Source organism: Diabrotica undecimpunctata, chromosome 3, assembly GCF_040954645.1.
Source record: "Diabrotica undecimpunctata isolate CICGRU chromosome 3, icDiaUnde3, whole genome shotgun sequence".
Classification (NCBI taxonomy): domain Eukaryota; kingdom Metazoa; phylum Arthropoda; class Insecta; order Coleoptera; family Chrysomelidae; genus Diabrotica; species Diabrotica undecimpunctata.
The window spans coordinates 60712257-60727370 of NC_092805.1; the positions used below are offsets into that span (position 1 = coordinate 60712257).

General features: G+C 33.3%; 1 protein-coding gene across 2 annotated transcripts in view; it reads left to right on the forward strand.

The window, feature by feature from the left end:
* LOC140436846 (arrestin domain-containing protein 3-like) overlaps positions 1-15114 on the forward strand; it is a 66311-nt gene that overhangs the window by 19757 nt on the left and 31440 nt on the right. For both annotated transcript variants that reach the window (XM_072525983.1, XM_072525982.1), the window contains exons 3-5: positions 3984-4136; positions 4198-4418; positions 6579-6761. In XM_072525983.1, coding sequence (XP_072382084.1) covers positions 3984-4136; positions 4198-4418; positions 6579-6761 — 557 coding nt within the window. The remainder of the gene's footprint in view (positions 1-3983; positions 4137-4197; positions 4419-6578; positions 6762-15114) is intronic.

Genomic DNA, 15114 nt, shown 5'->3' on the forward strand with positions numbered 1-15114 from the left:
TAACAAGGCTATTTTGACTTTGTTTACGGCACCTCTGAACAGTTCGGTCGATGTTAGTCCGAACCATTGTCGCAGGTTATGCATCCATGAGTGTCGTCTTCTTCCCGGCCCCCTCCTACTGTCGATTCTTCCTTGGACTATTAACTGTAGCAGCCGGTACTTAATATGCCTCATGACATGTCCGAAGTACTCAAGCTTCCGTTTCTTTACGGTGAAGATTATTTCTTTGCTTTTGCCTATTCTCTGCATTACTTCCTTCGTTAGTGATGTGGTATGTCCAGGATATCCGAAGAATACGGCGATATATCCACAGCTCAAAGGATTCTAGTTTCTTCAGGGTGGCTTCCGTTGTGGTCCATGCCTCTGCTCCCTAGAACAAGACCGGGAAGACATAACCCTTGACCAGTCTTAATTTTAGTTCCATTGAAATTTTGCTTGTGAACCACTTTTTCATATTGTTGAACGCGTTTCGCGCTTTTTCAATTAGTGATCTTATTTCTGTTGACTGGTCCCATTTTGTGTTGACTGTGGTTCCAAGGTATGTGTATGTCTCCACTTGTTCTATTTTTCGGTTGTTTAATGTCAATTGCATCGGAGGTTGTTGTGTTCTGCTGATGAGCATGCATTTAGTTTTGGTTGTATTGAGTTCTAAACCATATTCTTGACTTGCTGTGTGTATGCTTTGCATGAGTCTTTGAAGCTCGTTGCAGTCATTTGCGATAATAACTGTGTCGTCAGCATATCTAATATTATTGATTACCTCTCCGTTTACTTTGATACCCTCCGAAACTTCTCCCAGTGCTTCTCTGAAGATTTGTTCAGAGTATATATTGAACAGAAGCGGCGAGAGGACGCATCCTTGTCGTGCACCCTTTTTAATATCTATCTTCCCACTGTGTAAGTTGCCCATCTTTATCTCAGCACTTTGGTTCCAATAGAGACTGGTTATTATTGTTAATATATTTACCGTTTATTTTTATACCAAGTTTGGCACCCTCTAGTTCATTTATGCATTCAAAGTACAAGTTAAAGAGCAATGCAGACATGACAGCCTTGTCAGACAGCTCTTTGTATACTGACGCTTTTAGTAGTGTGGTTGGAACATTTTAAGGTTGCTCCTTGGTTCCAATAAGGTTTTGAATTATGCGGAAATTTTTCTAGTTTCATTTTCTGTAGTTCATACATTTTTTCTGGTAATATACGGAGATATACGTTTTTCTGGTAATCAAGGCATTTTTGAATGTGTGTTTGAGTCGCAAACAGCGCCTCTCTTGCTCCCAAGACTTTTCTAAATCAGAACTGATAGTCACTTATGTCTATTTAACATTTTTTATAAATTCAGTTCTGTATGATACTTAAGAATATTTGTTGAAAGTGACTCATTAAGCTAATGAGCCTAAGTTCGTCGCAGTTGCGGGAACTAGATCTCTATGGTATAGAAAATGCTAAGTTAAGCCATTCCTTTAAAATTACGCCACATATCGAGCACAGTTCTTTTATTAAATCTTGTCGCCTTCAGGGCCATTTCGTCAAAATTTTGCTATCCAGCACATCATCGAATCTCATAAACATTTAAATACATTTACACAAAAACTAATAATAGACAAAGGACAAAAAGTTTTTGAATGCTACATTATTGGCAATGGCAGGAGACAGAATGATTCTGATTACTATTATTACATATATTTCTATTTCGTCTGGTCCACAAGCTTTCTAATTATTTGCACATTGTGTCGCATGTTTACATCTACGTCTAGGATTGACGCTCCTTCCATCTCCCACATCAACGTCTGTTGCAATTATTCAGGTCTCATCCGCAAGAAATTTTTCGATAAATACCTCCCATACTTGAATTTGATATCAGCTAGAGTGGGTATATTAGGTTTCTTGTTATTATTGGAGGCTTCTTTTAATTTTTTGTAGAGGTTGAATGTATCATGTTGGTTGTCTAGGTTTTCTATTTAGTGACATATTTTATTTATCCACTTTTCTTTTGCTTGTTTGATTTTTGAATCTATGGTTCTTTGGATTTGTTTATATAAATTTGGGTTGTTTTTGTGTTTTCTTCTCTCTTCCATGAGATACAAAATAACTTCCGTCATCCATTTTTTCCATTTCATACTTTTCGTATTCTTAAGTTCGTCTCTATGTACACCTTGTATGGTTTGCCATGTATTTTCTATTTCTTCGTTTTCTGTTATAATTTTTTTTCAGGTCTTCAAGTTTGGTTGTTACTTTTTCTTTATTAGCTTCGCTTCGTTGTATTTCAATATTGCACTTATTTGGTTTGTTTCGGCGTATTGATTTTAGTTTTTGTCTGAGATTTATAACGACTGAATTGTGGTCTGATCCTACGTCCATACGTTCGTAGTTTTTTGCTCTCTGGATTTTTATTCTATTCTTGGCTTAAACCCTTTATTCATTTTGTTTACATTTCTGTAGAACTTTCGAGTTTCGTTTTGATTTCTTAACCAGTCTATGTTGTCTAACTGTTTTTCGTCAAATTGACTTTTTTCTTCTATGTAATCTTTTTTTTTCCTCTTGAATTAAGTACCATATTGTAAATAAAAAAATAATCAGTCAAACTGTTAATATAAGTATGAAAAAGGAAAAGACTGATATGTTTTTGTACACACTTATGACAAATTAAAGAATGCAAAAGAAAAGTATTTTTGAAGTGAAAAGTATTTTCTTATCTATTTCTTAGCTGATCGCTTTCGGCTTACAAAGCGATCTTCAGAGTTATGGTCAAGTTTTAAAAGTATCGCTACTAGGAGTGATCTTATTTGGTAGAAGCAGCTTTAAAAAGAAAATTTCTATCTATCTCTATCTATACAAGGATTTTTACAGCTGTCGCCACCTTCCTTCTTTCAGCCAACGTCTTCAGTCCTTTCTGTTCTGCCATTATCCATCTCTAAGGTCTCGTCTTTCCTTGGCCTCGTCCACTTCATCCCTCCATGATCTTCGGGGTCTACCTCTTTTCCTCCTTCCTATTGGGCTCCAATCCGAAATCTTTGCTATCCACCTTGTATGATCTGTTCTTCTCACATGTCCATACCAAATTAAACGTTTTTCTTCGATGTATCTAAGTATGTCTTGTTCTACTGCCATTCTTCGTTTTATCTCCTCATTTCTGATGCGATCCATTTATGTCACTCTCATGGAGTTCATGAGAAGAAGCTACAGAGTGACAAGAAAATTTCTGTATTTTTTTTTTACCAAATGAGATCTCTCCTAGTAGTGATACTTTAAAAACTTGACCATATATCTGAAGATGGCTTTGTAAGCTGAAAGCGCTGAACTAAAACTAAATGTTTACACACTTTAAAAATACTTTTCTTTTCCATTCTTTGATTTCTAATATAAATATGGGTTGAGTTTACCGAAAGTACAAGCTGAATATAGCTGCAAATGTCAACCATGAAATAAAATATTTTGTTTTGGCAGTGTTGGGATGTTTTGTAATGAATATGTTGTATGCTTCAAATATAAAAAGAGAAAGCTTTTAAAAAGTACATTTTGATTATACCATTTTATGAATTCTGCAATTCTTATTTTATATGAAACAATAACGAGTAAATATTTGTCTCTTTCGAGATTAATTGCAAACTTCTGTTGCAATCTGCTAAGCACTGCTAAACCGAAGTTTTTTGTTTCATGGTTGACATGTGCGGCTATAATCAGCTTCTACTTACGGTAAACAACCTAAATAATATGTTAATAATGAAACAGTACCAATAAGTAAATACATTAATTAATGAAATTAAATTAATCAGTATGTTAAAAAGGAACACTATCTGATTAAAAAATATAATCATCAATTTTATGTATTATGACAGTACGAATGGCAATATAATATATTTGTAAATAAGTCTGATTAAATAAGTGACAATTGTTGCAAAAATGTATTTTTCAAGCATATGTATCGCTCTTATACACCACTTGTGTACAAACACAAATTTACGAGGTTTATTTGTTATTAGATGTCAAAGTGCGCATGATTGGTCATGAGCACACAGAATGGACAACTACAGAAAGTTATACAGAACCTGGCAGTAATGAATCAAAAACAAGAGATGTAACAGTACAATCAGATAATTATGTTGTCTCTACGGAAGTAATTTTGCATGGAGGACGTAAGTTGAAATTTTATGGCTGTATATTAATTTGTTCTTAACATGTTTAAAATATTTGCAGATTCTGGAACAACTAAACTGCCGACTGGTCAGCACATGTATCCATTTAGTTTGATACTACCCAATAATATTCCTTCTACATATAATTGTCCATATGGAAGCATCACTTACAAAGTTATTGCTCTTGTTGATCGACCAATGGCTTTTGACTATGAAGATACATTCATTTTCATTGTTGTCTCGTTAGTAGATCTGAATTACCTTCAAAAACCTGACTTGCTGGTAATGTGTATTTTAAATATTTTTATTTAATAAACGTTATTGTTGATAAAATAAATTTAAATTTAATGTTTTTGTAAAAGTTGCCTTATACAAATCGTTTGCTTTCTTAGTATCTTCTTAAAAAATAGAAAAATAGTGGCAAATAAAAAAAATATATAATATATATATATATATATATATATATATATATATATATAATACATAACTTAAAATAGTATACTACGATCTGATTTTAAAGACTAATAGGGCTCAAAGATGATACGATCTGTCGTCCGACTGGTTGTTCAACCCGAGCAGTGTTGGCAACAATGGATAGTGAAATTATTGCGGCCAGAGCCGCAAAATCATCATCATCATTCAATCTTCGCTTATCCACTGCTGGACATAGATCTCCCTCATAATTTTCCATCTATTTCGATCTTGTGCCTCTTGCATCCAATTCCTATGACAACGTTTTAGATCGTCAGTCCAACGTGTTGGTGGACGACCTCTGCTTCGGTAGGCATCATCTCTTGGTCTCCATTCCAGTATCCGCTTTGTCCATCTATTATCTGTCGCAAAATCATAGTAAATTAGAAAAAGTAGATGAGAAAAGTAATCTTTAAACTCAATTTTATCGCAATAAATAATGTATTGTAAATAAATAATATCCAACATTCGCTAATTGTGAATCGTCGGTTGTACTATCAACATCCAAATTGCCACGGTGTTTTGCTCCATCATGAGCATCATCGGACTCATCTGCTATTATTGCTTCTAAATCTTCTTCGCTTCTAATTTCAGTTAAAGTACCAGCAGGTAAGAATGTTTTTAATCCTACTTTAGCCTTACAACCGAATAGTACTTCGTATGGACTACAGCTAATGCTGGAATGGTAAGCTTTGTTTTTCATAAATTGGATGAACTTTATGCCCTCCGACCACTGACTCGTTTTGTTTGTTTCCAGCCATGTGGCCAACATTTTTTCGATATCTTGGTTCGCTCTCTCCACCGAACCTTGCGACTGGCTGTGTCTGGGTTTTCCGTGGACAATTTTCAGTTCGTCCCACATACTGCAGACTTCTTCAATAATCTTATTTGCAAATTCTCGACCATTATCACTGTGTAAAATGTGTGAAGCTCCAAATATGGTAAACACTTCCAACAAATGGTACGCAACTTCTTCGTCACGCTTGGTTTTTAATGCTCTGAGCTGGACAAATTTGGTAGGATGGTCTTAATAGACCATAATAAATTTATAGTCACGGTCCGCTTGTGACTGCATGTCAATAAGATCGACTTGATATCTCGAATTAAATGCACTACTTAAAATTTAACTTATTTAAATTTTCTTTTGACACGGTACACAAAGATTTAAGTAAACCTTGACAAACTCCACAGTGATGTTCTTATATTTCGTCTTAAGTTCTTTCACCATTCTGTTGCGGCCCCCATGTCCATTTGAAATATGAGTCTCGTGAATGATATCAAAAGTTTCCTCCATAAATACATAATATTCAATAGGATCTCTGTCGTTTTTTACTGACACAACGAGTTTTGTTGTGCCAACAATTCGTACTTCAGACGTTTTATCATTATATAACAACGGTGGATACTGCATAAGTATAGTTAATGTCTACTTTTATTTCTTGTTATAGTTTGTGGTTCCGCCTACTTACACTGCCTATAAAAGACCACATTTTTCTTCTAGATACGTGGTATGGTAGCCCCTTAAACGTAACATTTTGTGGGTGTTAAAGCTGAACATAGGGATATTGCAGTTCGAATCATGATACACTAAAAAAATAATCGGTAAACAACTTTATATTCTGATTTTTTCGCAATTCTCTATTGTTTCCGATTTCCTATTATCCAGATAGAGACTCCTCGACCATTTTTTTTTGTTTTAAAATTATTACTGTCATATTTACAAAATAGCATAGATCATTACTCTGTCTCAGGTTTATCATAATTTACCTCCCACTTCTGGTTTAACTGTGTTTCGCTTTGTACGTTATACACCTTCCATAACGTTAAATAAAGTCCATTTGTATATTTAGATTTACAACCAATGTTCTAAGTGATGAAAGTTTATCTAAATAGTTATTTTCTGAAACTTAGTCTAAGAAAAATACACAAATTAAAGAAAAAAATTTTAAATACAAATTGAAATGTTTTTAGCAACCCACAAACTACTCAGATGAAAAAACAATATGCTGCTTTTGTTGTGCAGAGGGTCCAATCAGCATGGATGTTTCTATTCCAAAAAGGACACTTGTACTGGGTGAGGTTATAAATATTGCAGTTAGAATTTCTAATATGTCCAATACTAATGTAGAAGGCTTGGAATTGAAATTAAAACAGGTAATTACGTTCTTTAAAAGGTGTTTTGTATGTTAGTATTTTTGTTTTTCGATAACTATTTTATATGCGATTTTTGAGTAACAGTATAAACCAAAAATACGAAGCTAAAACCCGTGTAATTTATATCTTTAATCGTGTGTATATGATTGATAGTTACTATATTGTCCAATCACTAACATACTGCCAGTATTTTTGCAATGAAAACGTAAGAGTTAAATTGGTAGTTAATACAATAGTTCCAGTTTTGGTTGTTGGCATCCATATCAGCATTTATCGGTTTGCACCTATTGCTTTTTGAAGATATATTTCAGGTAATTTTTGGTTTTTCCTGAATGGCAAGTAGAAAAATCTGTTTCGAGAAACATCTTTCAAGGTGTGTCAAGTTGGACACTATTGTTGAGTCTTCCTGAAGTTCATTCGGATGAGCTCATTTGGTGCCGTCAATTTACTAACCAAACGATGAAATCAGACATTGCTGAAAACGTTTAATTCTTTTCAGTGTTTTCAGAATCTTCTGTTTGCGGGTGCAGTTTTAAAAAGAAAATATCTTATGAACAGCGACCGGTATCTAATAATTTTTCGTCTAAAATCCTTACTACAGCATTACTGACAATATAAAACCACAGAAGTATCTGCACTTTAAAGTGTTGACCAGATTTGCAGAATCATCTGGCGTCTACAGGTTTCTTTTAGACCATTTAAAGTTATAATTGCAAATATTGAATGTGGAATTCGTGAATTACCGCAGTATATGCCAGACGAAATCCGGATAATAAAATTGCCACTATAGTACTAAAACTGAGGACAGTAATAATAAAATTAAATAAGTACTGGACACAACATTTAAAAAAAAGTGAAACGCAAATCTGTTGATTAACTTGTCCAGTAGTGTTGTGTCAATCGTTCGTTTTACAAGGATCGAATCAATCAGTGACCGACTTGGAATACGATCGAATCATTTCAATCATTCGTTCGTTTCAATACTTTTCGTTGCCGTTTAAAAGAAATCCGATTGATTGAGCTGAATCGACTGAAAACCGAGAGCATTGCTTACGGTATTTCATATGTGTATTCACCTTCGCCTAAATTATTGGAATATTACGTTTATTTTTATCACCTAAATATACGAGGCGTGTTTTTTAAGTAAGTACCGTTTTGGAATTAAAAAAAGACTTGCAAAGATATGGCAATAATTTTATTTTTACATGAAAGCCTGTACCTTAATCTACTTTGCTACATAATTTCCGTGAATATTGAGGCACTTGTCATAACGTGGCACCAGTTTTTGAATACCCTCCTGATAAAATTCTGCCGCCTGACTTGTTAACCACTGCATCACAAATGTTTTGACTTCGTTATCGTCTTGAAGACGCTGACCGCCCAGGTGTTTCTTCAAGTGCTGGAACAAATGGTAGTCGCTGGGCGCCAGATCAGGGCTGTATGGAGGATGATCTAGAGTTTCCCATTTAAATGATTTGATGAGATCTTTGGTCTGATTAGCCACATGTGGACGGGCATTGTCATGCAGCAAAACGATACCCTTACTCAACTTGTCACGTCTTTTGTTCTGGATTGCACGACGCAGATTTTTCAATGTCTCACAATGCATTGATGCATTGATTGTCTCATTACGAGGCAGAAACTCCACTAGCAATACTCCTTTTCTTTCCCAAAAAACTGTGCACATGATTTTCCGGGCAGAAATTGTTTGCTTAAACTTCACTCTTTTTGGTGATGATGAATGTCGCCATTCCATGGATTGTTGTTTCGATTCTGGTGTGACGTAGGCCACCCACGTTTCTTCACCAGTAACAATTTGGTCTAAAAAATCTTCACCTTCACTATGGTACCGCTCAAGGAAAGTCAATGCACTGCCTAAACGTTGGGTTTTGTGCAAATCCGTCAACATTTTTGGAACCCAACGTGAACACAATTTCCGGTAATTCAAGTTCTCGGTAACAATGCAATACAAAACACTACGAGAATACTGAGGAAAGCAGTCGGACAATGATGAAATTGTAAAGCGTCTGTTTTCTCTCACCTTTTCGACCACTTTCTGCACCAAATTTTCATTAACGACCGAAGGACGCCCACTCCGTTCTTCATCATGCGCATTTGTGCGGCCATCTTTAAATGCTCTCACCCATTTCCTTACCATTCCATCACTCATAATGTTTTGTCCGTAAACTTCAACGATCTCAACAGCCCGTACTTCACAATCAGCGTGACTCACGATTGTTGGAGGCATCTTAAACACTGGAGTAAACAAGTATACAATGAAGAATCAGACTGTAATGGCGTCAGTGCGTAGACAAGAGATGTAGGTAACCAGCGCTCATGCGCGGAACGCCGACCGTAGCGCTGCGGCGGCGGAATCGCAAAACGGTACTTACTTAAAAAACATGCCTCGTATATTTTTTAACATTTAAGTTCGTACAGATTCTCAACAGATTATTCGAGAAGCTAGAATTTATTATGTTTTTAAACTTTTGGTCTCGCTCTAGCTTTGTTTAAAAGGCGTGCAAATAGATATTTTATGATTTTAACCACCTACTAACTATTAACAACATAAGCGAAAGCAATCACTGGGACCCGAAAGAATATTTTCCAATTCGAATACTCCCAAGTTCCTGCCTTGCACGCAATTCTTAACTCAATATTTAGTATTTTAATGTTTCAATCATTCAAACGAACGCATTCAGCTGATTGTCGTATCGGAACTAGTAACTCAGTGGAATTTATATAGTTACCAGTTGTTATCTAACATTGCACAATATTACGCAATATAGCGCAATTTTAGTCCGAACGCTCTTTGTTTGGATCTCGTCTTGAAAAAGACGAGATCTGTTGTATATTCTTATAGGATGAAGAAATAAAATAACAAACTGTGGTAAAAAAAAAACTCAGCTACAGAGTCTTAAGAAAATATCGCAGAGCCCTTAGAGCAAAGTGCTCTAGGGGCGCCCGTGAGGGGCTGACCTCGACTAGGCAACTACTGACCCGAGTTCCGAAAATGTCCCATATTTAAAGGTGTTTTAACTTTTATATGAGATTTTTGGATCTCTCGTCCAATCGAATTTAATAAAAGTTCCAGAAGGAAGGGCAATGCTCATCAGGGTGCGTACATGTTGCACCAGGATGACATGATCGGTCTTCGTCACAAGTGAGGAACGACCGAGAACCGAAAGTATAAAAGTAATAAGGGTATTGGCTGTGGGATTTTGTTTTGGTTCGGTCGGTGCCGTCGGCTGTCGATCAATCGATTTTTGTTACCGCACGATCGGATCGTTATGAGCTAAAGAGATTCGGTAGTTCAATACTTTAAAGTGATTGATTCAAAACGAACGAATCAATCGAGATTGATACAACACTATTGTCCAAGCTTATTCTAGTAACAACAAATTAAGAAAATTGTACGGAAAACAGAAACGCGAATGTACAACCTTATAATTTACAAAAAAAATGATACATAATCACAAAAATTTCTCAAACCACCCATTGGCCAGTCTGAAATTTGTTATTTTGCACACTATTGTCGAGAAAATAAAAAAAATTATATGAAGACCGAATGATATATTAGTGATTTTCGACCTAGTTTCATTGTTTACTATGGTGCCGGGTGGTGAGACATTAGAATACATTAGTCAGTAGTTCCCAGAAGACATTATTAACATTTTTCATAACTGCTTTGCCACAACATATTTTCAGCGGTATGGGGCATTTTAAAAACATACTAATGAAATAGAGAAGAACCACCAAATTGCATTTTTAGATGTTTTAATCGAACGAACAGCGAACGGAAAACTTCGGCGCAGGTATAACGAAAACCAACAAAGCGGACAGTTATTGGAACAACGACATACCCGAATATGTGAATCTGAATATTTAGGAGAAAAAGCGTTGAGACAGAACGGTTATACTCTAAAGAGACATCAAGCGATCTATATGTCCAAGTAGTGTCAACTACAATAGGCGAGTGGTTTACCCCAATAAGCAGAGCGTAAACCGACTAATTTTTGTTGCATTTCTACCGCACAAATCCTTTTTTATTCGATTTTATATTTTTTTCGAGTTCAAATGTATTTTAATTTTTTTTAATGGGCCGGAAATTGTTAACAAATAACTTATAACAAAAAAACAATTTCCCTAATCGCTTCGAGCAAAATTTTTTTAAGCGTATTTCATTGAAATAAATACTTTTTCTATCTTGATAATTTTTCGAAAAATGCTTCGTTTTCGAGTTATTTGCTAGTTTTTGTTGAAAAAAGGCCTTAATTAGCGATTGTTGGTATTTTTTTTTTCTAAACAACTACTAAATGAATTACAATTTTATAAAGAGATTTATAATCTTTAAACCTTCAAGTACAAGTAAGAATATTTTGACAAAGATAAATGGATTCTATTTTGCTGAAAACATGGAACCAAATATTTCGAATATGCATTTCAAGCAATCTATTGCTGTATACGATAATAAGCGTGTACGGTTACGGCGATACCGTACCGTAACCACTTATCCTTGTCAAAATATTCTTACTTGTACGTGAAGCTTTAAAAATTATAAAGCTGTAGAATTTTAATTCATTTAGTATTTTTTAGAAAAAAAATCCCAAAAATCACTAATTAAGGCATTTTTTTAATAAAAAAATTACAAATAACTCGAAAATGAAGTATTTTTCGAAAAATTACCAAGAGAGAAAAAGTATTTACTTTAATGAGATACGCTTAAAAAAAATTTACTCGAAGTGATTCGGAAAATTGTTTTTTTGCTGTAAGTTATTTGTTAATGGAAATTGTTTCCATCAGACTGGTTATAACCATTGCCACTGATGTCTCGATATATTTTATATTGTACCAATTCTCTTATAAATGAAATTTACATTTACATAGTCATTCTTCATTTCTGCCCACGATTCACGATTGTCTAAAATTCGCTCTTCTGCGTGATGTTGTATTGGCTTGTTTCCTTATGTCCCATCTTAAATTTGGACGCCTTCTTGGTCTCTTCACGTCTCTTGGATACCACAGTGTCATTCTAGTAGACCACCTATTGTCTCAGTTCTTTTCGCTATATGTTCCGCCCACATTATACTATATATATATATATATATATATATATATATATATATATATATATATATATATATATATATATATATATATATATATATATATATATATATATATATATATATATATATATATATATATATATATATATATATATATATATATATATATATATATATATATATATATATATATATATATATATATATATATATATATATATATATATATATATATATATATATATATATATATATATATATATATATATATATATATATATATATATATATATATATATATATATATATATATATATATATATATATATATATATATATATATATATATATATATATATATATATATATATATATATATATATATATATATATATATATATATATATATATATATATATATATATATATATATATATATATATATATATATATATATATATATATATATATATATATATATATATATATATATATATATATATATATATATATATATATATATATATATATATATATATATATATATATATATATATATATATATATATATATATATATATATATATATATATATATATATATATATATATATATATATATATATATATATATATATATATATATATATATATCTACGGCATAAAGTGGACTCCGCCCATGTTAAAATTCAGGTTCAAGTGAGCTCCGTGGTCAAGTCGACACCGATATACGGAGCTCACTTGACCATTCCATAATATTGGCTCTGTCGATTCGTCAACATGTATAGTTTCATAATTTTTAAAAATTTTGTGGAGCCCTTAAGTACCCCTGTATCATGAATGTATATTGCTTAGTTCACGTGTATATCTTATAGGGGTCGTTCAGATCTTTTTCATTGTATATTGGAACCATAGGTATATCGGTTTAAGTAAGCTCTGATAGTTTGGCAACTCTGCCATTAAGCTGTATACTTCTCGCGTATAGTCTGAACGGTTTATATGGACTCCTTATTTTTGATATCATTCAAACGCATTACATTGTGTAACAGATATGAATACTATTAACTACCTGTTTTTGGTAGGTACGTGCTTTTCTAAAAATAGCTTTATAGATACAAAAGGATTTTGTTACCAAATTGGATTTTTTTCACATGCGGAAATTTCCTAATGTATTTTGTTAACGTGAGTATGTCTTCATACGTTTTATTTAAGAATTCGATAGATAAGAACTTCTTTTATTTTATCCATTGTTTTATGATATCTTTTATACAGATTTTTTATTATTTTATTTCTTGTTTTATCTGTGTACTACAGATAGTAGTGCACAAAAAAAGAAGAATGCTAAATTTATCTAACAACAATTATACCACTTCACCCATATTACATACTTACACCCATATTACATACTGAATGTTTTATCTCCTATTTAGGGGTAATATGTAGTCAATATAAGTGTAGTTAGTGTCAAATTTGCAATGATCAATATAAGTAATAGCTTACTGACTGTACTTTACATGTTTAGTTCAAATAAATAAACCTTGTCCCTTCAGAAAAGAGCGATTGGAATGGCAAAGTCAACTAAGAAAGTGTAATGAATCTTGTATCACCCCAGATTCACACAGGTTAACCGGTGTTTGAAGGCAAGAGTCCTCATTGCAGATTTAAGGAAGATAACTCCCATAAGGAAGTTCCTTTCAAGAGTTCAGATGGCGAGAAGCAGCTTATTTTTTTTTGTATGTCTTGCAGATGTGTTGGTCTAGCTAGTTATTCCTCGATTCTAGTCATAAAATGGGTTGTTATTCGTGGAGTGGATGTTACGAATCTAGACTTTGTTTCTTTTGTTCTCTAGCTACTTATCTTCGGATATTATGTGGATTGATAACTACGATATTGTAGAGCTTATGTATGGATGTGAGTCTTAATATCCGCTGAATTTGGCTGACTAATTTATAGCTAAATCTACGTGTTAAGTATGTATTGATATCACCCATACAAGCAAGGTATATTCGGCAGCAGAAGCATAGAGTTCAAGCGTCTACGTTTTAAGAGTGGAAGGATGTGCTTCCCATTTTTAGCTGACAAGTTCGCGAAGAATATTATTTTTCTGGTTCTAGTTTTCCATTTAGTTTTAAACAAAGTTCTGTGAATTACAAAGTGTGTTTAAGGATTTCATGACACTATTGGTTCAGGTATATGTTCAAATTTGTGAAAGCGTCTCTGTTAGGGACATTGAAGGAGCCCGCCTGACTTTTTCCAGGGTTTGGCTTAAAATTAATTTATAATCTATTTTTATTGTGTTTAAGATATGATATTTAGATTTTTCTCCACTTCAGCAACAAAATTTTTTGGTTGTGCAACAATAGATGTATCGTCTACAAAATAAAAGTCCTAGTATTTACTGTTATGGGTTGTGTAAATATTATACAGTGTAGGTGCCATTACGGTACCCCAAAGGAGACCGTTCTACTACGTTCTCCATCTTCATCTTCTATTCTTATCATTGAGTGATACGGAAAATCTTCTGTTGTGTAGGCATACGCGGATAATACAAGTGAGTTTATTACCTAAGGGGATATCACATAGATTTTGGAGAAATGTGCTTTAATTTAAGGTGTCGTAAGCAGAATTTAGATTGACAAATACCACTCCTCATGTCTGATATTTTTCATATGCGTCTTTGCTGTGTTGGGCAAGATTTAGTATGTGTAACGAACATGATCTATCCTGTCATATATAGCCACTTTTATCTTTTAATTGAAGTTTTTCTTCTAATATCGGTTTATATTAAGGATCATATGCAGAAGTATTTTGTATAGCTGAAAAAATAAATAGATATATTGGCCGATAGCTTTTGTGGTCGTTGGGGTTTTTGTCAGGTTTAAGCAAGGCCACAACTTTGTCTTTGCTTTGCTTGTCTACACACTTTGTATATTAGCCATTGTTGTATTTTTTTGTCCAAATTTTATAATTAGTTTTGTGCTTAGATCCTCAGTCAGGAGCCGTAATATTGTTCATAATATACGTGGATAGTGGATCCAAATTCAACATCGTTGAAAGGTTTCCTCAGCTGACTTGTTTGTCCTCTCTCATTTTATGTTTTTCTTTGCCGGCATTTATTATGTTTATTTCGTTATTTTCAGCGATCAGCTTAATACCAAATACCCTAGGTTTAGCCCTCTATTTGCTTCCTGCAGTGTAGAAATACGTCACATTTGTGTTAAGCACATATGTCTCATAAGCTTAAGTAAAGTAGAGTGTCTTTATCTGTAGATATGTCCTTAATAT